At 35.5% G+C, this 26,856-nt stretch overlaps 2 protein-coding genes across 2 annotated transcripts in view; both read right to left on the bottom strand.

Annotated features, from left to right (window-relative positions):
- LOC144432838 (protein-glucosylgalactosylhydroxylysine glucosidase-like) lies at window positions 1–10,334 on the bottom strand. Its single transcript, XM_078121133.1, has 10 exons — window positions 10,016–10,334; window positions 8,506–8,840; window positions 7,753–7,970; window positions 6,988–7,198; window positions 4,684–5,285; window positions 4,025–4,234; window positions 3,565–3,774; window positions 2,865–3,094; window positions 1,219–1,519; window positions 1–357 (listed from the first exon to the last, which is right to left on the bottom strand). Exons 2-10 carry the CDS (start codon window positions 8,823–8,825, stop codon window positions 293–295), a joined length of 2,367 nt encoding a protein of 788 aa, XP_077977259.1. The 5' UTR covers window positions 8,826–8,840; window positions 10,016–10,334; the 3' UTR covers window positions 1–292.
- Window positions 10,335–23,026: 12,692 nt separating this feature from the next.
- Window positions 23,027–26,856, bottom strand: part of LOC144432880 (serum paraoxonase/arylesterase 1-like) — a 5,513-nt gene continuing 1,683 nt past the window's right edge. The window contains exons 4-9 of the mRNA XM_078121177.1: window positions 26,508–26,691; window positions 26,062–26,188; window positions 25,133–25,333; window positions 24,417–24,498; window positions 23,826–23,960; window positions 23,027–23,206 (exon numbers count right to left, since the gene is read on the bottom strand). Coding sequence (XP_077977303.1) covers window positions 23,027–23,206; window positions 23,826–23,960; window positions 24,417–24,498; window positions 25,133–25,333; window positions 26,062–26,188; window positions 26,508–26,691 — 909 coding nt within the window. The remainder of the gene's footprint in view (window positions 23,207–23,825; window positions 23,961–24,416; window positions 24,499–25,132; window positions 25,334–26,061; window positions 26,189–26,507; window positions 26,692–26,856) is intronic.

Here is a 26,856-nt window from a genome sequence, read left to right as displayed (position 1 = left end):
AGATTTTAATAGACAACTTGTTTGGTGACCACATTTAAATTATAACACAAACACATTTTGAGATCAGCTTGTTCTTCGTTTTAAAGAAATTGCTTGGTGACCTCACATTTTTGTTCATGATTTTGACTGACAATGGGAGTTTCCTCGAACAAAATAAGATTTTTGAGAAGCATACAGTGTCAAGTGTTCTGCACATACCACAATGACATGTCAGTTAGAATTCTAACACAACATATGGTACACCCTAGTCTGTATTAAATTCGCATCTTGACAAACTTCTTTCCATTGCTGATCAATGTTTGATTGACTTGGATGGAATAATTTCAGCTTTTCCTCTCTTTAACTTGATAGGTTTACCTTAAATAAAACAAATTTTGAAAACTGGGGTAAAAAAGGTAAAAAGAATTGTATGCATAAATGTGGAATATTTTCTTTGTGTTTAATACTATATGTATAGGTTATTACTTTTATTTTGGTGACTTTTGGGTTTGTAATGTCTTTTCTCACTAACCAAGATTCATAAATGTTTTATATACATGTAGGGTGATTTCATTATCATAGTACTAGCAATTTTACTGCATTTTGAAATTATGAAATCTTTAGCAAGACATTTTCAAACATAGAGGTAAGACAAGTCACAATGAAGTGGTACACAAATTAATGCTAGACACTTGCATACAACACACACACAAATAAATACATACATATATACATACATACATACATACATACATACACACACACATACATACATACATACATACATACATACACACACATACATACATACATACATACATACATACATACATACATACATACGTACGTACACACACACACACACACACACACACACACGTAAGTACGTACAATAACCATACATACATACATACATACATACATACCGGTACATACATACATACATACCTACCTACCTACCTACCTACCTACATACATACATACATACATACATACATACCTACCTACCTACCTACCTACCTACCTACCTACCTACCTACCTACCTACCTACATACATACATACCTACCTACCTACCTACCTACCTACCTACCTACCTACATACAACATACATACAACACACACACGCACACGCATATCTGAATGATCAGATCTTTTTTTTAAATTAATATTTTGTGTACATGTTTGTAGGTTTGTTTGTTAATTGTACTAGTGTTGATATAATATACATTATGCATACCTGTTTGTAATAGTGTCTGTTGTCCATTGTATACAAGTGTCAAGTCAGCAGTCCCTATACTATGATCTGTCATGTTAACAATCATGTTGTCTTCAGAAATCACAAAGTCTAGTGATGAATCTAGATAGTTAAGTCCTGTGATATTAAATCTTGTAGTTGATGGTGGAAGGACAGGATTGAATTCCAAATGATCCAAATAGAGACGAAATCCTCCATATCCAAACAACACAGCTTGTAGAAATCCACCCATTCCAGTACAAAAATTAATAGTGCCTGTACCATCTGATATTTCTGTCCATATCTTATGAAAAATTAAAATAAAATATGATTATTAAAGTGGGCATACAGATGACAAATGAGTATTAATTTGGATTTCTAATTTTGAAGACAACTTTACTATGTTTTCCTACTTGAAAAAACATTATGAAACAATTTCGACCAAATCCGTGTTTATAACTCAATAAATTACAAAAAGCTAAAAACGTTTGTAAAAAGTTTGTTGATGTACATGTAATAACAAATATTTTGCATTTTTAATTGTTTGAACTTTGTAGAGTTACAAACAAGGACTTTGTACGAGTTGTATCAGTTAGTTTATTCAAGTATAAAAACATAGTAGCGTTGTTGTATGAATTATAAATCCGTAAATAAACACCCATTTGCCATCCATATGGTCACTTGAAGATTAAAATATCACTTTTTGTGTAATTTTCTGCTGTGTTGTTGTTTTTACCTTTCCTGTACATCTTCATTTTCATTTATTCTTGTTTTAATTAGTATAAGATACCATGAAAGTGGTGAATTTTGTAATTCTCAGAATTTCATATTCTGTTAAGAACTATTCCTGACAGCTTATTTCATACAAAATGTGATTTATAGCGTATCTCTACTAAATTTCAGAATTTGGGAATGGAGAAAGAAACTGTTATTATACCATCAATAATATACCATATATAAACATGATGGTGAAATTAAAATAAACTGATTTTGATGGACATATATCTAAACACATGTAAAAATATGTAATCAAGAAAATTGTTTTACTTTAACATTAGCCTATTTCATTGTAGTATTCTTAAATAGCTTTATTACACTTATGTACCTAAAATAGAATTGTCAAATTTCTACATGGTTGTAATAAAGTTATATCTAATCTAATCTAATCTAATCTAATCTATATAGTGTGACAGAATCCCATGATGTGTGACTGCCAGTGTAGCACTTTGAGGGTGGGGGTGGGGGGTTATTTGCTCAAATGCGTAATGTGTTCTCTATGACTGTACTTTCATGAGTGTAATAAATGAAAGTGAAGTAAGATAGCAGTAAACAAGTGTAAACATATCAGATACTCACACTGACAATCATACATCATGGGCTTCTGCTATTATTACATATGTTTATCCGAAACAGCAAAATTGCAATGTATGTTTACTAAAGATCACACTACTCTATGTAATCATTTTGCATGCATGGAATGATTGCACTCATTTGCATATCATTTGCATACACATATGTAATAATGTTTTCGGTATTGCACTGCAGTGTAAATACCACTAGTAGGCAACTAGCTGCACTGGTCTATGGTGCAAGTAATCACTGGTAGGTACATATGTCACAATAAATATTCTCTATCAACAATTACCTACCTTGAATGGTTCTTGTATGTTGGCAAAGCTACGATTAAAGACTGCATTGGCTTTCTCTAGTTCTCCCAATTCTAACCATCCAATAGAAAACATTCCCCATGTCATTGCTGGACCATGTGAATCTGTGTGCTTCTCATAGTAGACAAGATCATTTCTACGCACTGTTTGACTTAGGTTGTACATCAGTGGAAAGCCAAGTAGAATCACATCAGCTTGCTTGACAGTGGTGCCTAGAGGGGGGATGGATGAAATGTAAATAAAAACGAGGTAGAATCACATCAGCTTACTTGACAATGGTGCCTAGATGAAATAAATCAATGTCTAAATAAAACCAAGTAGGATCACTGACTTGTTTGCCAATGGTGCCTAGAGGAGGAATAGATGAAATAAAATGTTCCTTTATGTCTCCAGATAATACACTTAAAACCAACCCTATACTCTATTACTTATCATGTGGTATATACACCTTATGAAGCTATCATTTATATATCCATTGTATTCTGGATGATATTTGTTTCCTTATCAAATGGTATACACATCTTATCAACCTACCATTGCTATATCAATCATATTCAGGGTGATATTGGTGTTCCTTATCAAATGGTATACACATCTTATCAACCTACCATTGCTATATCAATCATATTCCGGGTGATAATGGTTTTCCTTATCAAATGGTATATCCATCTTATCAACCTACCATTCCTATATCCATCATACTCTGGGTGATATTGGTGTTCCTTATCAAATGGTATATACATGTTATCAGCAATATTCTTCCAGTCTGCTGGCAGTGTAGCATTGATCATTTTGGCAGCATAATATGGCAAATTTAGACTGATTTTAGCAATTACATTGGTATAAACTGAATTTTTCACACTCTGATGGTATTCATCTGGTCCCATTACATCTGAAAAAAAAAATAGATTGTATATAGCAGAGTTTAGTTTTTAAATTCTGTGTTGTATCCCATCTTTGTCACATTGCATTGCCAATGAAATGTAAATACAAGGCATAACCATGGAAAGGGTACAAAGTAACATGTAATGTGTGCTTTTCTCTATGGTTGTCAAGACGATAGCACTATACAATTACATTCACATTCATATTCACACTCATATTTACATTCAAATTCGATGGTGAAAAAATAAGCGACTTACCATGAATTTCATATAATTTTGTATGTGAATTCAATTCAACCCTATGAGCCCAAAATGTAGCTACTTCCTTCAACAATTCAAAACCACGTTGGTTGGTCAGGAAATCTGTATCCATGGTTACAGACAAATATTGTTGAATAGCATATGCAATGTCTCCTGAAATATGGATTTCATTTTTGGAGTAAATTGGACCAGGGCAGACATCAAAACCTGTGAAAATTGTTTTTAAACAAAATAATCAACAAATTAAAGGTTAATTCATATTGAGACGAGTGAAATGAATGGTGCACGATATTGTTATGTTTTGAATAGAGCTGTTAATGATATGGAAAAATTGGTTTACCACTTTATCCTCTATTAACCTCATTTTCATCATTTGTTGAGAGTTTTTTGAAAAATGGCAAAAATACTGACATGTTTAGAAAACAAAATCATGAGTGTTGCCTTCTGGACATTCCACTGTCTTTAACATTTGCGTTCTGAACGATTAACTAAACACAACTTTGTACGCCTGCACAACTTACATTACAATTTCTGATTTTGCATATATAATTACCTAATTTACATAATATACTCTTCATTCTGCATAATGTAAACAAACAATTTTTGAGAGAAAAAATATTAAAGAAAAACTAAAATTGGAAAATACAGTTCTGTACCTGTGTAGGCACTTTCCCATGGAAACTTTGCACCATGGCAACCGTAATCTTTAGCATTCTCCTTCGCTGCATCTAAATGTGCTGTACGGTATAACAACATCTCTTTGGCTAGTGATGGATAAAACATCAACATTGTAGGGTACATCCAAGTTTCCATATCCCAAAATACATGTCCATCATAGTCTTTGTCTCTTGCTCCTTGAGCCAATCCACCAGGACTCAATCCATAAAATGGAAATTTAAAACTCTCGTCTGTCAATAACGGTGGCAGAGAGCTGAGAATGTAGTACATACTACCATAGATAGCTTTAGCTAGATTGAGATTGCCTTCCAAGTCAATTCGTCCATGATTCCATTTGTATTGCCAGGCACCAACATGAGAATTGTACAGTTTATCATCATCTGCCAATAATTCAATTCCTAACTTGTAAAATTTATGAGCATCTTGATCATTAAGAGCCATGGATGTCAAAAATGTCCACTTCTGACTTTGTTGCGAACCTGGTAATGTAACATTGTCTGGGACATCTGTCCAATACACAAATACCTCAGGTTTACTGGCTTTCAGGGTTTCTCTGTGTTTGATTTCACCATGCATTGATCTGTCAGAAACACAAGTGTTTATTGACCATTATTCCATACTCAAGCCAAGTTATTGTCTTTGAACAGAAAATATGGATTATATATCCTGGTTTGTACTATGTTACGACAACCTGTATCTTATACATCACTGATTTTGCGGTATTTAAATATGAGTCACAATGTTCCAAGTTGCCATTAGTTTTCCTGATTTTGCATAAATTATATTTGGGGAGATAAAGTTATATGATTCCCCAATATTTGTCTTCATTCAGAAAATACTCATAACCTAAGGATAGACAAGGACCCCTTAGGTCACTCCCATTTTCCTCAGCTGAGCAAAGAAAACTACTGGGGAAAAATATCATAAAATATGTCAAGGGTAATATAATAATTAAAGTACGATCATCATTACAATATATAGTACTTCACAGGAGACACGTAAGTTGAACTGGGCTTTGCTATGTCTTGCTTGACAATGATTCTCTTATAGACATGACCAGTGCAATAAAACTATGGCAGGTATGAACCCTACTGCACTGTTACTTGGTCACAATAAGGCTCCATTAACTACTTTGTTTGTTGTCCTTAAATTTCCCCACTAACCTATCAGGCAGACAGGAAAAAAAAAGCAAAAACAGAAGAAAAAAACCCCACAATAGTAGCATGTCATGTAAAATTCACTTTCCTGTTCATTCATTTTCAGTTTGCATCTAAATCTACTAGACTGGTGAAATATAAAATGTCAAAGTTTAAAGTTTGATTGTCTTAAACAATTATTTAGAAATGTAGTTATTCTGATGATATCTGTGCAGTCTTTCCATTTTTAGTAGAATAGAATTTTGAGCAGAATGAAATTTGTTTTGTTTTGTTTTGTTTTTTCTAAATCTGCCAAAACACCTCTCCACACGTGGAAGGCAAACAAAGCATTTAACTCCAGGTGCCTAAACTCAAATCTGATAATAAATGTGCAATTGTACCATAATTTCCCAGGGTATTTATCAATTTCATACACTTCCTTTCTGCTCCCTGTGTATTGTAAATAAGACTTTAGCGTATCAACATTAAGGAAATGAATTGATGTAACGGTTATCAAACACTGAGCGCTTTCAAAGCGATAGAATTTCAGAGTTTGAAAATTAAATCAATGTTTATTATAGATAAGACTTTAGAGTAACAACATTACAGGAAATGGTATTCAATTTGTGACACAATTTCTGAGTGTTTGAAAATAAAATCAATGTTTTTATTGATTTATGTAACCAACTGCGGTATATGATCTTTGGGGTGTAATATATATGTATGTAGTGTTAAATGTATAGGTGATGAGAAGTGAAGAGCACACACTCAGTTGATGAAACAGAGAGAGAAAGAAATCAATCTGACAAAGTCACAGAGTCACAGACAGACAGACAGTCAGTGACAGTCAAATAAGTATACAGCTACAGAAAAACTTTCAGAAACTAATGGAGAGATAAACAGGAAGTCAGAGAGTCAATTTAGAGACAAGCATATCGCAGAGACTCATTGACAAGTATGAATAACAGACAGCCACAGATAGACATTCAGAAACAGACAGATTGAGACAGACAGACAGACAGACAGACAGAGAGATAGATGCACAGACAGAAAGACAGAGGCAGACAGACAGAAACAGATGCAGACAGAAAGACAGACAGACAGACAGACAGACAGACACACTGAGACAGACTGAGACACACTCACCTAACTCCTTGTTGTACTGGACTCATTTTAAAATCTATATCATTACTCTCAGGTCCATAATTAGTTTGTAAATTGACTGTGATTGGATATGTAGATTGCGATTGACGAGTAATGATGACATCATTGACAAGTAGACGAGTATAGTACTGGTGGGCATAGACACGCTGTTCTACAGTCACATCAGGAGTACTGATACGATGGAAAAAAACACCTGAAAAAATTGAATTTGATAATATGCTTATCAAGTTATAACAAAACATGATCACATTGACAAGAAGGTGAGTAAATTCACCATGTTCTGAAAATTATCAACAGTTTTTTAATTGCTGTCAGATATTCTGTGAAGTTTAATAACATCTAAATAGATACTGAACTTGAAAATTATTCTGACCTGCAATTTTGTTTTTCTTTCTTGAAATTCCTGTTATTTTTCTATACAGACACATACACACACAGTTCTACAGAAATCCATTCAGATTTGGGACTACGGGACAGAGCTATGTTGCACACTCACTCTCACACCACTGTGGAACTGTCATGGTATTCCCAATTAGTCCACAGTCTATTCCCGAGTCATCCAGGCCCAGCAATGCATAACACCTTTGTTGACATCAAGTTCCTGATATACTGACCTTTGTTGACATCAAGTTCCTGATATACCGACCTTTGTTGACATCAAGTTCCTGATATACTGACCTTTGCATTGTTGACATCAAGTTCCTGATATACTTACCTTTGTTGACATCAAGTGCATGATATACTGACCTTTGTTGACATCAAGTGCATAGGATTGGTTGCTACCGTCATGGATAGCGTTGCCAGCTAAAGATACCTGTATAGAGTTGGGAGACGGAATCCTTGCACGATGACTTTGTGATAAAAATCCATTGTACACGCCATTCATGTACACAGTATTACTGTACACGACTGTAGATACATAACCATTGCCAACAGATGCCATGTATCTGTTGTTACTTGGTAACCTAGTAACAAGAAAACAACATCATGAACTGTAACCTAGCAACAAGCAACATCATAAGTTTGAACCTATCAATACAACAGCACCATAAACTGTAACCTAGCAACATCATGAAATGTAACCTAGCAACAACAAACATCATGAAATGTAACCTAGCAATAATACAGGATATCATGACTATTAAAGCAACAATAAAACAACATCATGAATTGTAACCTAGCAACAAAACCTAAGTTGAATTGTAACGTAGCAACAAAAAAAATAATATCATGACATGCAACCTAGCAAAACTAAAATATTATGAATTGTAACCTAGCAACATTAGTTGAATTGTTGCCTAGCAACAATAAACAATATCATAACTTGTAACCAAGTAACAATAAAAAGAACTTCATTAATTGTTGCCTAGCAACAATTAAGCATCATGAATTGTAACCTAGCAACCACACATCATAAAAGTACACATCTATGGCTTGTTTGTTTATTTTGCTGTACCATATGTTTACAAGGGTACTTTCAATAGTTCTTTGATAACTTACTTATCACTCACAAAGACTGTAGGGTCAGTAGATTGGTCCTGGAGATCTTCATTAGCAAACAAGGGTGATGAATCTAGAGATAACTTTCCTGTCAACTTTACATCATCCGATGTCTGTTGTGGTATACGGACGACATTAACTCCATTTTGATGTCTGTCTACGAAGTAGTCATCACCTGCATCTTGAATGACGTAATTATTGAGGGACGTTGTTTTCACTTCATTCTCATCTTGTTTTAAATTACCAGATAGGTCAGTTTTTGCATCCACAGCAATCAATAATAAGGTTGATATCACTACAAGTATAGAATGATGCTTCATGATCAAGCCAACTTTCTGAAAAGGAAAGTGAGAACCTGAATTACTACTATGAGGTACACAGGGAAAAACCAGTAGAAGTGACACAAACTGAGTTTATAAGATTTTTGACACAGGTGAAAAGTACTAAAACTCTTATCAAACTATACTAGTATATTATTAATGTATAACTTCACTAACATTAAATATTGTCTTCTGGCATTGTTAATGATAATAATAATGTTAGTCTTTACAGAGTGCTTTCCCAAAGTTCTCAAAGCACTTTACAATAGTGTTACCTCTGGCATGCTCCCATAATGGCACAACGTCCTTTATACTTCGTCAACTCCATCAACTCCATATGGAGCATACAATCCATTTTAGCCTCTATTAAAGCCCATAGGTTTAAAGCATTCACATAGCAAAATCTGTCCTACCAGGTCCCCATCTATACAGCTGGGTTGGATTGGAGGGAACAACACAAGCATGGCTGAGGACTTTTAGTCATTCAGAAACAAACCAGAACCTACAGATTCCAAGCTGGCTACTCTAACCATTTGACTATCACAGGACTTTGACAGCATGGGGGGTGGGGGGTAGGGTGGATTGGGGAGGGGGGGCTTCGGTGTCATCAATACTCTTCTCACCTACATTTTGACATCAACATTTTTTTTTTGTATCATGCATCAAAACTTCACTGAGTTCTACCAATAGCAAGTGATGGTTTGTATCATAAAAAATGTTTTAAAAAGTAGAATACAACATGTGCCTTTTACTGTGGAGGAAAAATGCTCCCCCACTCCAATCCCCCCCCCCCCCCCCCCCCCCGTGTGAAAGTCAGCTTTATGTCACAGGGAGACTAGGGACCATGTTACAAACAAACAAACAAACAATCATTCATGGTGTGGGAGGGGGCGGGGCAATAATATTCCATGTTTCTATATACTAGTATACTCATCCACACAAACTGTAGACGAGTAATATAAACACGATTACAGTATAGTATTAACCCCATGCGTATCTGTTTATGTGTTTGTTGTTTGTTTGTGTTTAATAAATCAACACGGTTCCTGGGTTAAGCTCCCTGTGCTTATTTTTGGCCATGCATGTATACAAACAAAGGCACCGTACACCGCCCACTGTAGTGTAATGTAACTTTAATTAAGTGTAAGCTTTTGTGGTCCAAACATCAAATAAAATAAAATAAAACGCACCTTTATCAAAGAAGTCTTCAAAGGAAATCGTACGATATACAATATATCACAAATCCAAGCTTCATTGAGTAGGGCTTATACCATGTACCAACACACAAACTGCCGTGCGATTATTTCTCCTTCCCACAGTCGTATGTCAAATCATTGCCTTGGCAAGACGATCGACAGTCCCAGAGGTCCAATGTACATTGAGAGGTCACAGATGTTATAATGCGATATGAACTGCACATTATGTGATAAACAGGAACACAGGATGTGAACTATCTCCTCTAGGCTGGACAAACTCCAATTCTTCACTCAAGGACTCCCTCACAGCATGTCTGGCTTTCATCACAGCAGTGCTAACTCGCGGAACTCAGCGGAACTCACGAGACACTGGATGTACAAATGTAAGTTTTGTATCTAGCGCCAACTGGAGCTCGTTCGAGCCCAGTTGTTCAGCTTCTTTCGTTTTCACCTTCTCTGTTTGTTGACTCAATATATTATTATGCACCATTTTTACATTAAAAAAATGTCAGACAAGATTCACTCTTTTTATTGACATTGTTCTATTACTTACAACTATGCTATGGAAAGCATTGTACAGTAAATACATAGACAAAAATGTCACGTGCACATTACAATACTTGTCATAATGTAGCTTCTGGAGAGATATATCTACGCGAATGAGAAAGGAATTTCGCAAGTGAAAGTTCATCATCTGAATTAATTTCTCTTTACTATTTAAGGTATGAAAATTAGTACATTTCAGTGACACAGAAGAAATTTAAATGAAATCTATATAACGACCATAGAATAGATTTTATTCCTCAAAGATTTAGAGTTCACCCCACGAAAGAAAAAAAAATTCCTTAAGCATGTAAGAATGCAGTAAGCCTTAGTTCAGTACAAATTATCAGTTTTTGTTCATAAAGCTTTCAACACTCGTACTAGTTTTGTTCAGCAAACATAGATGTACTATTTGTTATCCCCTGTCTTACTTTTTTCATTTAAAGTATTTTTTCCGTAAATTATTAGTAGAAAGGTATTCATTTCCTTGTTCTATTTCATTTCTACTGTATAAAATGTTTTGTGCGATGGGCTGAGGCCTTAGCATTGGAAATAAATAAATAAATAAATAAATAAATAATAAATAAATAAATAAATAAATAAATAAATAAATAAATAAATAAATAAATAAATAAATAACAAATGAAATCTCTCTCTCTCATTAGAATGTTGTCGGCAATCTATAAGAACATGATATTCATCTTCAACAACTGTAGGGCATGATCATGACTTGCAAAAACTTTCGTTCGCAGGAATTTTTGGCATAAATCTTCTACCCAACTCTATTTGTAATTGAATCAGAAACACTAAATAAATTTTGTCACGTAAAACTCTCAGTAAATTTTGTTATGTAAGTAGTCTGTGGCAAGTAGGATTCTCAAAGGTAATAAGACAACTTTCTAGTTCAAATACTCAACTTAAAAGTTCTGCATTGTAACATAAGTTTATTTTTATCACTACTAGTTATTTTAATATCATGTAACGCATTCAATAAACCATACAAATCATAGAAATCTCTTGATCTCCTCTCTGTAAAGATGTAAGTGAAATATCAAAATACTCAGGTTTAGCCTTGTGAACATAAAACAGTTGAAAGTGGATAATATTTGCATCACCACCTCAAGTGGTGCGATATAAGTATGACATAACTTACATGCCAAAACAGTGCGATACAAGTATGGCACACATGCAATCTTAGTGTACAAAACCTTCCCTGGAATTTTTCATAGATTCTTTCATTTATGTCTAGAAAAAAATTGTTTGGTTCCGGTTACCCGACCCCACCTAGTCTTTCACTGCCGACCCAAAACTCTTTTTTATGTATTCGAGAGTAAAATGATAGAATCTCGAAAATTGTGAAATCTCGCGAGAAATAGTGGATAAAACTGTTCAAGTGAGTGAAATTCCTTGAGTCAAAATTAATATTATTGCGAGTTGCGAGCTTTTTGTCTCCCCGAATGTCCATGCATGGTGTCACACTATCGATAGATAGTCTGTACATACGCTTGAACTTCGCAGCTTGTGAGCTGAGAATCGCCTATGTACGTACGTACTGGGGTATGTACCGTATGAATTATATTACTTACTGAAATGTTGTCATATAGGCTTAATTTGTCTGTAGAAGTTGAATTGCATCAGTAAAGATGGCCTTTGTATACCCACAGTCCGTAACACAGGCACTTGAAAGTTGAATCTCACTGTACGATAGTGTAACTGTAATATATTTATATGTATGTTCTGGTTGTGGTGTTATTACCAATCATGGAACATGTTTGATTTATATTATATTATATTATATTATATTATATTATATTAAACTTATATATTATCACGAAGTATCCAAGTGACATAAGCTTATGAATTATCTTTTACAGTTTGCTTCTAGAGCAACATTAGTTTATTTGCGACATTTACAGGACCACAACCCCTCGGTTTTAAATTTGACCTTTTCAACATAGCATGTACCAACAAAGAAATCAAATCTAAAACGCGTTTATTTCACAATATGCAACTTTATCAACAACAGTTCCAATCAACATCTTGTTGTCATAGTGACTTGCAACGGTGGATCCTTTTATCAGAGAACCATATCATTCATGAAGACTTCGGAAGTTCCCGTATGTCGATATCTCATCAGCTTTTAGTGAAAACCTCGTGAACCTACTGAAAAATGGAGTGTCAAGCTTCATTAGTTTATCAGGATCAAATAAATGCGCGCGCGCGAGAGAGAGAGAGAGAGAGAGAGAGAGAGAGAGAGAGAGAGAGAGAGAGAGAGAGAGAGAGAGAGAGAGAGAGAGAGAGAGAGAGAGAGAGAGAGAGAGAGAGAGAGAGAGAGAGAGAGAGAACATGTAAGCTTACTACTTTATTTTGTCTACAAATGTAAAATTTAATAAGTAGGTAATAAAGAAAACGAAGAAAAAAGAAGAGTAAAAAATATACACAGCACAATCAAAGGCGACTAAGAAATATATGATGTATAGTTTAAATAAACAAAGTGTATAGTGACAGGATAGCCCATGTTGGTCTACAGGGACGTTCTGAGACTAGCAGAGTCGCTTTTTCCCACAATGCCCTCCGTTCGAAGCGCCAGCTGATCAAAACATGGCCACCTACAGTATTAGTGTTAATGCATCTCCTACCGCGAATTACGAAAGGGATACTCACCTTGACATAGACTGTAATGATAATTTGGAGGAACTGAAAGATTTGTACTACGCCAGAACGTCAAAAGACGATTTTATAACACATGTACTTGCAATACACAGGAAATATTGTGGGGAATGTTTTCCAGGCGACGACGTGCTACAAAGTCACAACATGATCGAGGAGTGTAACACTGCCTACACTGGCTACAGTACTTCTTCAGAAGAGCCTATTGCTAAACCTGATGTGAAACAGTCGACATCCCTTCATATCCCAACAGAGTGAGTATTACTAGTAACTGACCTGTACGTTGACCGAAGTTCATAAATAAACCATGTCCCTAGGCTCCACTGTACGTACAACTTTCAAGATGGAGCATGGAGGTACATACATGTATGTAGCATCATAGTCCGCTTATCACATTCTCGCAAACCAGAATCTAAGAAATATTACACGCCCCTGTGGTACAGATGAAGAAATGTTAAGCATATAATGATCTCATCAGCAATATGTATTTAGTTGTAAAAATGTGAATTTTGGTCAAAAACTTATATCTCAAAAAGTAATTTGTCAATGAGACTGAAATTTGGTATGATGTTTATATAAGTGTTGTTCTGCAGATTTTGTTCTAAACGTTTTGTCACAGTTGGTTCTACCAACCATGACTACACCCTTAGTAACAACCATGCTAGTATATTTTGCTTAATTAACACCATCTGGTAGAAAAGTGAGTAAACATTCAAAAAATGTATGCAAATATGCATAGCAACCATGGCCACGCCCATAGCAACAGCCAAATGATGGTGTATTTCTCAAAGATTCAAACTGTTAGACGAGTGAACACACAAAAAAATGCAAATATGCCTAGCAACACGTGGAGTCATGATGGGTGAATGGTTAGCGTGACCGGCTTGGAATCTACAGGTTGCAGGTTCGAGCCCTGTCGCAGCCTGCTGTTTGTTTCTGAGTGGCTAAAGTCCTTGGGCAAGATTTGAACCATGACTGTGCCTCAGTCAACCCAGCTGTATAACTGGGGACCTGGTAGGATGTAGGTTGCAATGTGAAGGCTTTAATCCTATGCGCTAAAATGGCTGCAGGGAGTTGAGACTGTTGTGCCGTTCTGAACTGAGCCTGGGGTAATAATTGTAAAGCGCTTTGAGCACGGAGTGGGAAAGCGCTATATAAGGAAACCAACATTATTATTATTAATATCAAACCATGCCCATAGTAACAGCCACATTATTGCATGTATTGCAAAGATTAATTGACAAATGAATAAACATTTCAAAAATGTATGCCAATATACCTAGCAACAAGACTATGCCTTAGCAACAGCCAGATAATGATGTATATCACAAAGATAACAGAGATTCATAGACAAAAGAACAAATAAACAAAAATGTAGGCGAATTACTGGCACAGTAATGATTTGGAAGACCATGGACCACATTTTAAACCAAGTAGAATAAAAAATAATGTAGAGTGGACCCCATGTTTGACTCCAGCTCAAAAAAAAGCAGACCTCATTTTAGATGAAAGGGCTAGCAACGTATCCCAAAAGGCAGCACATATACGTATAGTCAAATATGGTGAGTAGCCCCTAGACAGATTATGAATATGATTCAAATAAACAACACTTATAATTTAGTTATTGTGACTTTCTTGCAGGTACATTGACTCAGGAACTATACAGATCAAAAGTGAAGACGATACAACAGGCCACGGACACCAAAGTAGCAACTCTGCTGATCCTCTCCAGGAACATAGTACATGTACAGAGAAGAGTTGTACAACCTCACTCTATTATCATAATGAAAACAAGATAAATGAAGATTGGGTTGATGACAACACCTGTATAAACACTTTCACTGATTTCCTTGCTGACAGTTCTGTAGACCATGACAGCTGTGAAAAGACCAACCAGGAAACAAGTAAACCAAACCCCAGTCTTACTGATTACAACTTCCTAAACATATCAAAAGCTGTTGAATCCATCACAAACACCGAAGGGAAGGACATGATTATGGACAAAGACTACAATGATGAACAGTTGACAAGCAACACACAATGTAATCACACGAAGCTAACAGCATTAGTAAATGTGAGCTGTCCTCTCGACAGAAACAATGAAGCATATGGGAAACCGAGTACTCCATCTATCAGTGATGAAAAGCAGGACAGCATTGGATATCAAGAAATTCATTGCAATGAGGAAAGTGACAGCAATGAAGGTATAACAGTTAGGGATGCTTGTGAACCCGAACCTTATACCACTGAAATACATGACAAAAATCAACCTGAGAATGAAGATTTTATCGAGAAGTCAGAAGTGACAGAATCTGATAGCAACAAAACAGATGTTGAACACTTTGATTGTTCTTTGTCTCCTCCAGGAAAAGAACCCAGTGTTAGTAAAAGTCCTGAAAGGAAAGTCTGTGACAAGAAATATGTATGTAAAGAGTGTGGCAAAAGTTATAAGCTTGTTAGCAGTTTGACTAGTCATGCAAAGATTCACAGAAAGGGGGGTTCATTTACTGAAAGGGAAGGCCATGAAAAGAAGTTTGTACGTAAAAAGTGTGGCAAAAGTTATAAGCCTGTTCGCAATTTGACTAGACGTGCAAAGATTCACAGAAAGGGGGGTTCATTGACTGGAATGGAAGGTCATGAAAAGAAATTTGTATGTAACTGGTGTGGCAAAAGCTACAAATATTCTTACAATTTGCATAGACACACAAAAATCCACACAAATGAAGGTCCTGGGCCATTTATATGTGAAGTGTGTAGTGAAAGATTTACTACTAAAAGGAAAGTGAATAAACACATGATTAGCCACAAAAATGAAAAGATACACTTATGTAAAGAGTGTGGTAAACGTTACAGTAGCGCAAGTTCTCTGAAATCACACATGAAGTTGCACACAAGTGAGAGATATGAATGTGAATTTTGTGGTAAACATTTTCATCAGCCAAGTGCGCTTGCTGTGCACGTGGCAGTTCACAAAAATGAAAGACAGTTTGTCTGTCAAGAATGTGGGAAAGGTTTTAATGCAAAAAGTGGTAGGAAAAAACACATGAAGTATGTACACATAAAGGAGAAGTCAGTTTTCTGTAAAGAGTGTGGTAAAAGTTGTGATAATGATGCTAAACTGAAATATCATATGCAATATAACCACACAAGAGAAAAAACATTTGCATGTGAAATATGTGGTAAAGGATTTGTTACGCAATATTTTCTGAGAATACACGCCGAACTTCACACTAATGTAAAACAATTTGTATGCAAAGAATGTGGTAGCGCCTTCAAAAGCAAGGGGCAGCTAAAACGCCATGCATGGGTACACACAGATGAGAGACCATATAGCTGTAAAGAATGTGGTAAAGGTTTTTGTGAAAATGCTAAGCTCAAAGTACACATGATGGGCCATACAAATCAATTCCCATTTATCTGTGAATTTTGCGGTAAAGGGTTTCGTGAGATTTCCCATTTCAAAAGGCATCTCCAACTTCATACAAATGAGAAGTCATTTATGTGTCAACATTGTGGCAGGCTTTTCAATTACGAAGACAATATGAAAAAGCACATTTTACGAATGCATGCAAAGGAATAAGCAATATATGGGACAGAAGTACAACAGTGGTAGATCAAGTATTGGCAGGAAAATACAGACTACAACTAATATATTATGACCTGCCAAGATATAATGACAGACTGATTAAAATCTGACATGGTGAAAGTGGTTAGATGTCTTTATTTACCTCTATTTCCATCGTTTTGTGTCATTTGTCTTGTTCCAGATGATTGCTGCTTTCTATTTACTATTTTATAGGGCCAAATATGAGGTAAATAAAGACATTTAGCCTAAATCAGAGAGCTGCAAATTTCAGCTTTTGTGTGTGAAAAGAAAGATTGTTGAAATAAAGATGTGTCTCAACGGTGAGCCTGGTATATTTATTTACGAGATGTAATAGGAAACAAATTTACTCTTGCAAAATCAAGTTAAAAATGACTACTAAGTATGTCTCAATGGAATGGAATATTTATATTTATTTATTTATTTATTTATTTATTTATTTATTTATTTATTTATTTATTTGCCATAGAAAGAATGAATTTGTCACAGTATGCCATACATATACAGAAATTGACAAACTAGAGAAATTGCACAACACATCTGTACAGAATACAATTGAAAGTTCTATGGCTGGAAAACAGGGAAAAGCTAAAGTGTAGCTTGTAAAAATCTGTTTCCCGAGTTTGGTACTTTACAATTCGTAGTACAATGAGAAATACTGAGGGCTTTCTAAAAGAAGAATGTTAAATTTCAATACAATTGCTCTACAGTAACTATGAAGTACGGAATAATTACAAAATACCGTATTTACACAAGAAAAAAAATTAGTTCAGTCAAAAGATATAAAAAAGTTGGAAGGAAACATATAATAAAACTATACAAATACTTTGGAATGTTGCAACAACTGATAAAGTTTGATGCATCCACAGGCCAAAATTTGATAAGACTGGTAATGACTTACAGAATATGCAAGTTTATTGTCTGATAAGAAAGTACTCTTTAATCGCTGATTTGAAAGCATTTCTGTTGGTGATGTTACGTATCTTGTGAGGTACGTCATTCCAGATTTTACCACCATGGTAGTCTAGAGAGTACTGGCTAAAAGTGAACGTTTTCCTTGGTATGGAAATATTACAATTCGTCGCCGATCTTGTTTGGTAGCTATGTTGAATGAATGAAAAATAATCGCCGAAATTTCTTGGTAGTCTATTATTGATAAGGTCGTGAATAAATATACAAATCTGATATTTAAATTGACTATAAATATCAAGAATGCCAAGAGTGTGAAATGACCTCTGACCCTGTCAGCAAGTAAATTTATGACAAATTTTGTGGATGGAAAAATATTCTTTCAAAAATATTTTATCATTACGAAAAAATTACACTCGGGTTAGTATTCTCAGTAATTTGATTTGATAGTAGTGTTTTTTTGTTTCAGCATTTGCCAATAGTTAGTACAAACCTTTGACCAAAATCATTTAAACGCTAAGGTTTTGCCAATGTTGGCAGTCACTGTGGTGCCCATGTACCATGGAATATGACATTGGTAGCTAGCTTATGCAATTACAGCGCAGTTTTGTTTAGCTCATACCCAGAAAGCAATTTTTCCCGTCTCAGTTGATCAGCAAATCGCTCCCCCCCCCCCCTTTAGTTTTGGCCTACAACATTTTTTTTTTTAAAATCTTACAACCCCCCCCCCCCCCCCCCCCCCCCCATCAAATGGTGTAGCTCTAAGGGTGATCCTACTTGTTTCAGTTTCTCATAATACCGGTACCCAAATTTTCAGCTCTAATATCAAAATTATTTTTATTTTTGCCGGTCCTTAATATTTCGCGGAATATCGTCCTCTCTGGCAAGAATAAGCAAATATCTGGACTATCGACGTCATCTCCAACCATGGTGTGGCGGCGACAACGTTCACGAATTCAGACTGTAATGACGTCGTCATCAGTCAGGGTCTATCAGCCTGCTCTGAGCCTGCCCTAAAGGGAGATTACTGATTAGACCACGCCCACAACGGCTGATGTCAGTCTAGGACAATTTTTGTCCCAGGGAAGTTTTCCAGTACATGTTTTTGTATCTGAAATAATGTTATCCATTTATCTTGATTATGTTTTTTATCCTACATTGAACTATGGATCTCGCCCCGAAGCGGCCTATGATGTGGTTGAGTTCAACATTATCATAGTAAACCCCTCTAGTGGTCGAAGTCAAAACCCCTGTGCTGTGTTGGACGTCGTAGTATATACTCGTAGAAATACTGACAGTATTCATTTTCCAAGCACAGCAACAACAACTGATACAGCCAGACCCGATTATCGCTACCATTAGTGTAGTTCCTTGACGGACAGTATACACACTTTTACCTTGGAGTAATTATACTGACTTTTACTGTCTAGTCAAGGTCCCCAATATAATTCTGTGCTCCCTCCTACAGGGTTCATATAAACATGATGATGTCCTCGCGTCCCCACCTGATCTTAGGGACCGGACAGAATTTACGGCAGGGGGTGGGCCTGGGGAGAAATTATCTCTAACTTGGTTTTTTTCCTGGCCCCCCCCATCCACTGTGACCAAAATTTCACAGCCCCCCCTTTCAAAAGTATAAAAATTTCTTGGCCCCCCCCAAAAAAAAAGAGAGAAAAAAAGTGCACAATATCCTGCCCCCTACAGTAACTAAAAAGAGTACAATTTTTTTTGTTACTGTAGCACAACTGTAATATTTCTTTTGGTACTACTATTATGTTACTATTTCAGCCCAAACAACTTAGTAGTTGTAGAGGAAGTTTTTTAGAAAACAAAACAAAATAAAACATTTTGACTATACATGTAATCATACACATGTGGTATAATCTTGTTTATTTCCCAACTAGACACCATAAGTAGTCATCACTTAATACCAAGGCATTTGATGTGGTGGTTTTAACTGTCATTCACTGATACATACACAGAAACACAGACACAGAGTAAACACACATTCACATGTGTGATTTGTGAAAAACTGTAGTGGGGACATTTGTGGGGAGTATCTAAGGACATCACATCACCTACATAGTGTATTCAAATATCTATTTATACTCATAACACAATAACTATATAATGTCAGACATTTGTGATGTCATGAAGTGCTAGCAAACTAAGGATTTTATGCACACTGAGGTCTGACAAATATAGCTTTCACTTTCCTACACCAAATGCATTACCAATACACATGTAAATGTAAGACATTTGTGACTTCATGAAAGTGCAAAGAAATTCAGAATGTTGTGGAATACTTAGATGTAATCAATATGCTTTCAGTTCCAAAACCATACATATTTAAACCTATAGTGTCAGGCATTTGTGTCTTCATGATGGGGACAGCAAATTCAGAATTGTATTCAATACACTGTACAGTGATCAGATGAGTATTACTCACAGTTTTCTAAACCATTCACATTAAGCTTGAAGTGCAGTGTCAATGATGAATAGCCTTTGCAATACAATCCCTTTATTCATAATCTTGAATTTATATAAAGGCAAGTTTCCATGATCCAGCCAGTCTACCTGATCTAGTTTGAACAATAAGGGAGCCATCCTGGTCTTTTTGATGGCTAGACTCATTTTATTCGCTGTCACTGTCACTGTCACTGTCACTAGTACTTGATGTATCGGTGTCACTATCACTACGAATTTCTTCTAAAACAATATCTCCTTCACTGTCACACAGTTCCTCTTTACTTTCATCACCTGTGTTCTTTTCAATCACTGACTTCTGTTGCTCTCTTGAAGTTCTTCTTAACACATCACATGTAACAGCTTTCAACTTGTCATCCTTCCTACCATGTATGTATTAGTTGTTGATATTTCAAGTACTTGTCTAATTCAGCAACCTGAAGAGAGCTTAACTTTCCATGCACAACTAAGTCAAGCCAATTATAGTCCTGGTACGGCTTGATTTTCTTCTCTTTTTCTGACTTAACCTTGTACACATTCTCATTTCTTGAACATTCTTTAGGTTTCACAGGTGTTGAACATATGCTTCAATATGTTTGCAATCAACATAAAATAATTTTGAAAATTCTTCCACCTATTATTGATTGTCAATTCATCCTTTCTGAATTTCCTTGTGATATTTGACCTGGGTTGCCAGTCATCTGCCTCTCTCTGCTTTCCTTCACTGTCAACAGTTGGACACTTATGAACTGGAAGATAGTGCATTGGACTGTACGGGTCTGGTACAGGTTGTGGAATTCTTACCATAGCTCTGGTCCCAACCATGTATATTGACTAGAGTATTCATATACCTCTCCATTGCTTTAGTGCAAAGTCACTGATGAAAAAACACTTAACACCACGCAGACATCTAAATGCTTTACAATATTTAGTACAGATAGATGCATCTGATGATGCTGAGGAGGGAAATAGTTTAATTTCACTGGTTTTAGATAGAAAGAAAGACAAGTCTTGCCTCACATCTTCAGACTCTAGTGAGTCTGAGAGTGAAACTCAAGAATAGTGTCAAGGAAAGAAATAAAACACCTATATATATATATATATATATATATATATATATATATATATATATATATATATATATATATATATATATATATATATATATATATATATATATTTATATATATGTATCCTTGATGGTAATTACACACTGAACCTGTTTCCACAGTGCTAAAATGTATGTATGTATGTATGTATGTATACATATGTGTGTGTGTGTGTATGTATACATATGTGTGTGTGTGTGTGTGTGTGTGTGTGTGTGTGTGTGAACAACTTGGAGTATATAAGAGTAATTCAGGGTGTATCAAATTAATCTTGAGTAGTGTTTTTATGCTTCACTAAATAGGTACATACAAACGTACACACTTCCATTTTAATACATAAATGAAAGTGTAGACATTCAATATTAAAGGCGATATCAAGTGCTATCACTAGCAATGCTAAATTTTCTAACATATTAATTTTTTTCAATGACAAAATATTTCGCGGCCCCCCCTTTCAAACCATGAGAATTTTCATGCCCCCCCCCCCTTCAAGCCTCCCATTTTTTTCATGGCCCCCCCCCAATTTCTCCCCAGGCCCCCCCCCCCCCCTGCCGTAAATTCTGTCCGGTCCCTTAGTTTAAACATGGATGTATCACTATCAGTGAGTACACTAATACATCCATGGTTTAAACATGGAAGTAATGGGTTATACTTCCATGGTTTAAACAAACTGCAGGAGGAGTTGGACACTTGCATATCATTATTACATGCTAAATTCCCGCCATAGTCAAAACATGGTTAAAACAGCTGTATCAAATGTGCGATGACGACAGCCTGTCAATTTGTGATGGATTACTACTGACATGCACCATGGCCAGTCGCTCTTCGGTCACCATGACGTTCAAACACACTTGACACCTTTCGTTGGGACCTTGACTAGACGGTAAAAGTGTGTATACTGTCCGTCACGGAACTAGACTACACTACCGCACAAAGTTACTATAAGTTAAACGAGCTCGAGCTCATATCCAACTACGTACTACCTATTTTGTCAGTTGTCAACTCTAACATCATATGTACAATGGTGAGAGGAAAGCTTGCCAGAAGATAACTCTGAATACAACTTGTATTCTATGGACATGTGAATACCGATTTACTCTTGTATACCAATGTATTAGTTTACAGTCTCGGGGTATTTATTATAAATAAAAACAATTTAATACATGTGTAAGCCCTTAATCCAATCTAAAATCTTTAGGAATACAGATCGATTTCTATAATTTATTTATCTTCTTTTCGAATTCCTTCGTACAGTGTCGTTTGTCTTTGATGAATAGTTTTAGGTGTGATCGTGAAAGAAGACAATCACAACTACTACAAAATACAATGTAATAGGTAATATTTTTAAAACCTCGACAATATACAAAAGAAATGGAGGTAAATAAAGAAATCGAAACGTGTCCTTATATCAGATTGATGTATATTTATATAATAATTATATAAATTACTACTAATTATTATTATTATTATTATAGAAAAACACACTGCAAAGCACAGGTTATTGTCTTATCTAGAAAACGTGTATTATTATCATCATCACGAAGTATATATCCAAGTGACATAATGAATTATCTTTTACAGTTTGCTTCTAGATAGAGCAACATTAGTTTATAATTATTTGCGACATTTGCAGGTCTGGACCACAACCCCTAGGTTTCAGATTTGACCTTTTCAACATAGCATGCACCAACAAAGAAATCAAATCTAAAACGCGTTTATTTCACAATATGCAACTTTATCAACAACAGTTCCAATCAACATCTTGTTGTCATAGTGACTTGCAACGGTGGATCCTTTTATCAGAGAACCATCATTCATGAAGACTTCCCTTATGTCGATTTCATCGTAGGGGGCGCTTTTCGTATCTGGGCGAAGCCTGAGAACCTAGTGACAAATTGAGAGATATCAAGCGAGATACTTGATTACTTTATCAGGAATAAATCGTAAATTTATAAAGGGGGAGGGGAGTGTGTCAAAAAGCTGCATAACATATATATTAAAAGGAAACTGAGTAATATATGATGTATGGTTTAAACCAACATATTTAAATAAAGAGCGCTGTGAAGAAAATGTACCTAGAATCAACAAAGCGTATATAGTGACAGGGTAGCTCATTTTCGTCTATGTAAAACGTGAGGCCGATTGGTTGCGCAAAAATAGCGCACTTTGAAAAAAAGCCTTTTATTGTTGAACGGTCACCTAAAGGTGGTTTATGTACTTGCCATTTCTAAAAAAAAGTGATAACGTTCAATGTTTGAATGTTTGCTGATCGACACGTGTTAACAGTAACTATTAAAACGTGAGATGATCTAAAAGCTGTGAATCTATGTACCAAAACCAAATAAATGGAAAAAAACCCCACTTTTTGTATTACACATAATGTATCAGTTGGGAGTTTTCCAATACATGCAAGCATGTTTGCACATGATGGCAATTAAACCTGGTTAACATAATGTCATAAATAAACACGAGGAAATAACATGTTTATAACAACCAAACATACCTGAGCAGCAGCAGGTTTTGAATAGTCCTTCTCATGTTCCCATAGAATGTGAAGGATAGGGTGGCAACCGATCCAAAGCTCCCCAGTTTTCTTGTCCACTTCGATGTTGTCTAACCCGGTATTTAAGCTGATTCTCTATTGGTTAAGAGACACATGCATACCTTGTCAGTATTACAAGCCGTAATGATAGATATAAGTGATAGCATATAATTCGCAGTTAAATTTTACAATAGGTGGGGTAGATAGATTTTTTTATTTCTTTTTTTTTTCATGTGTGAGTGTCTGTAGTTCAGGTAGTTATGTTTTCCATATGGTATCTGTGTTATTGATTATTTTCTCATCAGATGTACAGCCATTACAGATTGGAAGAACAGTTTTATGTTGTCTTTTTAAGTTGATGTCAGTTTCCGGCGTACAATATTTCTCGCGAGACTTCACAATTTTCGCGATTTTATTTATATTTTTCTTGAGAACGTAAAAAAAATTGAGGGTTGGCAGTAGGCGGGGGTCGGGTAACCGGAACGAAACATTGTTTGTATGCCTCACTAAAATGACGGTGGGCTATAAATTGTGATTTTATACTTCAAGTACCTGAACCTCTTCAATGGAGCCGTCTTCTTTACGCTCGAAAATGATTAAAACTCCAGGAATCAATGTAGCAACGTACAGATACCTACAGAAAAACATTTACACAGATTACAAGTATTTCATGTTTTGCTTTTGTATATACATGTACGTTAACAATATAACATGTACAGAACATATGTTGTATAATATGTTTCAAGTTTTTTTTTTCATGATGACATTTGAGCTATTTCACTGTTTCTTCCTGACGTTACAACCCTTCACTGCTACTTGAAGTTTGGTTAAGTTTCCATGGTAACCATTAAAGCTGCAATAGCTGTAACTATAGGTAATACTTTTTTTAAATCAGAGTCTGGCGAACAACAAGATATCCACTGACAATTATCAAACTACCAATTATTAGAAATTGTGAGTATTCGGGCTTGACTTCATCCATAAATTAGTACAGGAACAGGGGTGATGATTTTTGGGTGCGGAGTCTGTAGATCTACAAATCATTATGATAGGATCGATTGTACCATATTAGGTGTACTGATACACAAATATGTTTATCCATAATATGTATAATATTACACGATAATTTGAAGTCATTATATATCACGAAACAGTTTCAAGAAATGTTCGAGTTGCAGCTTTCACAACATGATACGGATTTATAATTGGTATAGTGGCGTTAAGATCATGCTACTAATCATGTGAATGACATTCAGACTAACACTTACCTCCCATCCAGTGATAAATTTATACCATTTGGAAAGCGATACCCAGAAGTCAATATTTTATCACTGCTACCATCAAACATTCCAATTTTACCCAATAACAAGCCTCCGTACATTTCCATCTTTTTAACCATCGATGTAGTAAAGAACGTATCTACGGTATAATAAAACGTCTCAGGACCACTTGCTACTAAATCGTTCACGCTAAAAAATACACAGGAGAAAAACAGTTATTGTAATGTGGTTGTTGATTTTATGCACTTTATGAGATGGGGAAGCAATTCATTAGTTCAAACAACTGTTATCTTGACAGAAACATGTTCACTTTTTAAAGTGGCCATATGGATGAGGATTGGGTATTTATTTTGGATTTTTAATTTTATAAAACAATTTTACCATGTGGCTTCCTACAATGTGAAACAACACACCCCAAGTCTGTGTTTGTAACTCAATACATCGCAAAAAGCCAAATAATTTGTAAAATGTTTGTTGTTGTACGTACAATAACAAACATGTTACATGTTTAATAATCTTTTGCAATTTATTGAGTTACAAACACAGACTTGGGGTGTGTTGTTTCACAATGGTTTTTTCAAGTAGGATGCCATGATAGACTGGTAAGCTCACAAAATGTCACATTTCAAAATAAGAACCTACATGTAAGCTTCATACAGTGCTTCCATTATCTTTTCTGAACTGTATATTTTGTGTTGTATAAACTCTTTGGGCTTGTGGCCTTCATTGCAAATTTAAACTACCATATCACATGATTTCAAAGCCCAAGGGTGACTACGTTACATCCAGAACCCTACAGCCAAATGCCTTGGTAGGGTCCGGAACATTCCACTGCTGCCGCAAAGAGTTAAGGTGATTTAAGTTGGGTCTTACAATGTACACAATGTATTGTACTAAAAAGGGAATATAATACGAACTGGTATATGTTTTCTCCTGTCACCGATTTGAGGTGATTCAGTACTCTTTTCTTTCCATCAAATCGAAATATCTCTATTCTATCTTCATCACTGATATGATGGTTTATAACAAACAGTCGTGTTTCTCCTGAAAATAGTAAAAGATTTGAAACATGAACATACTCATCGAAATGGCGTAGAATTTGGCAGTCATGTTTGTATGCATCCAATAACGAAATGTTGTGCTGACATATATTTAACACGACACTGAGAGAGAGAGAGAGAGAGAGAGAGAGAGAGAGAGAGAGAGAGAGAGAGAGAGAGAGAGAGAGAGAGAGAGAGAGAGAGAGAGAGAGAGAGAGAGAGAGAGAGAGAGAGAGAGAGAGAGAGAGAGAGAGAGAGATTGTATGGCTATATCATCAGGCATACACAGTATTCTTTTCAAGCCGATGTTAAACTGCTGTTACCTGATATAGAATCTTCATATAAACTGATACCATGAGGATAAAAGTTATCTCTGTCAAAGTCTCCAAGTAAAGGCACTTCTGCAGCATTCTTCTCAGGATGGTTGAAATCGAATAGAAAGATCCTGCCCTTGAGCAAAGGAGGCTGTATTGTAGGGTCACTTTTGTTGCCTTTCCCACGAATACCCTGGAGAAATCAAATAAATCTCAAATTTAATGTATATTAGAGTATTTATGATTGATATTCTGACTTCATTGTATTGTTCTGTGAGCTCTAATCTGTTTTTAAAATAAGCTCAGAGGCCAAGGCCAACTCTTTCAGTTTTGGAGCCATTTTGAAGTCACGTCTTTT

This window comes from Glandiceps talaboti, chromosome 3, assembly GCF_964340395.1.
Source record: "Glandiceps talaboti chromosome 3, keGlaTala1.1, whole genome shotgun sequence".
NCBI lineage: Eukaryota > Metazoa > Hemichordata > Enteropneusta > Spengelidae > Glandiceps > Glandiceps talaboti.
Note: the sequence above shows the minus strand (reverse complement) of the source record. Positions and strands in the feature narration are given on the sequence as shown.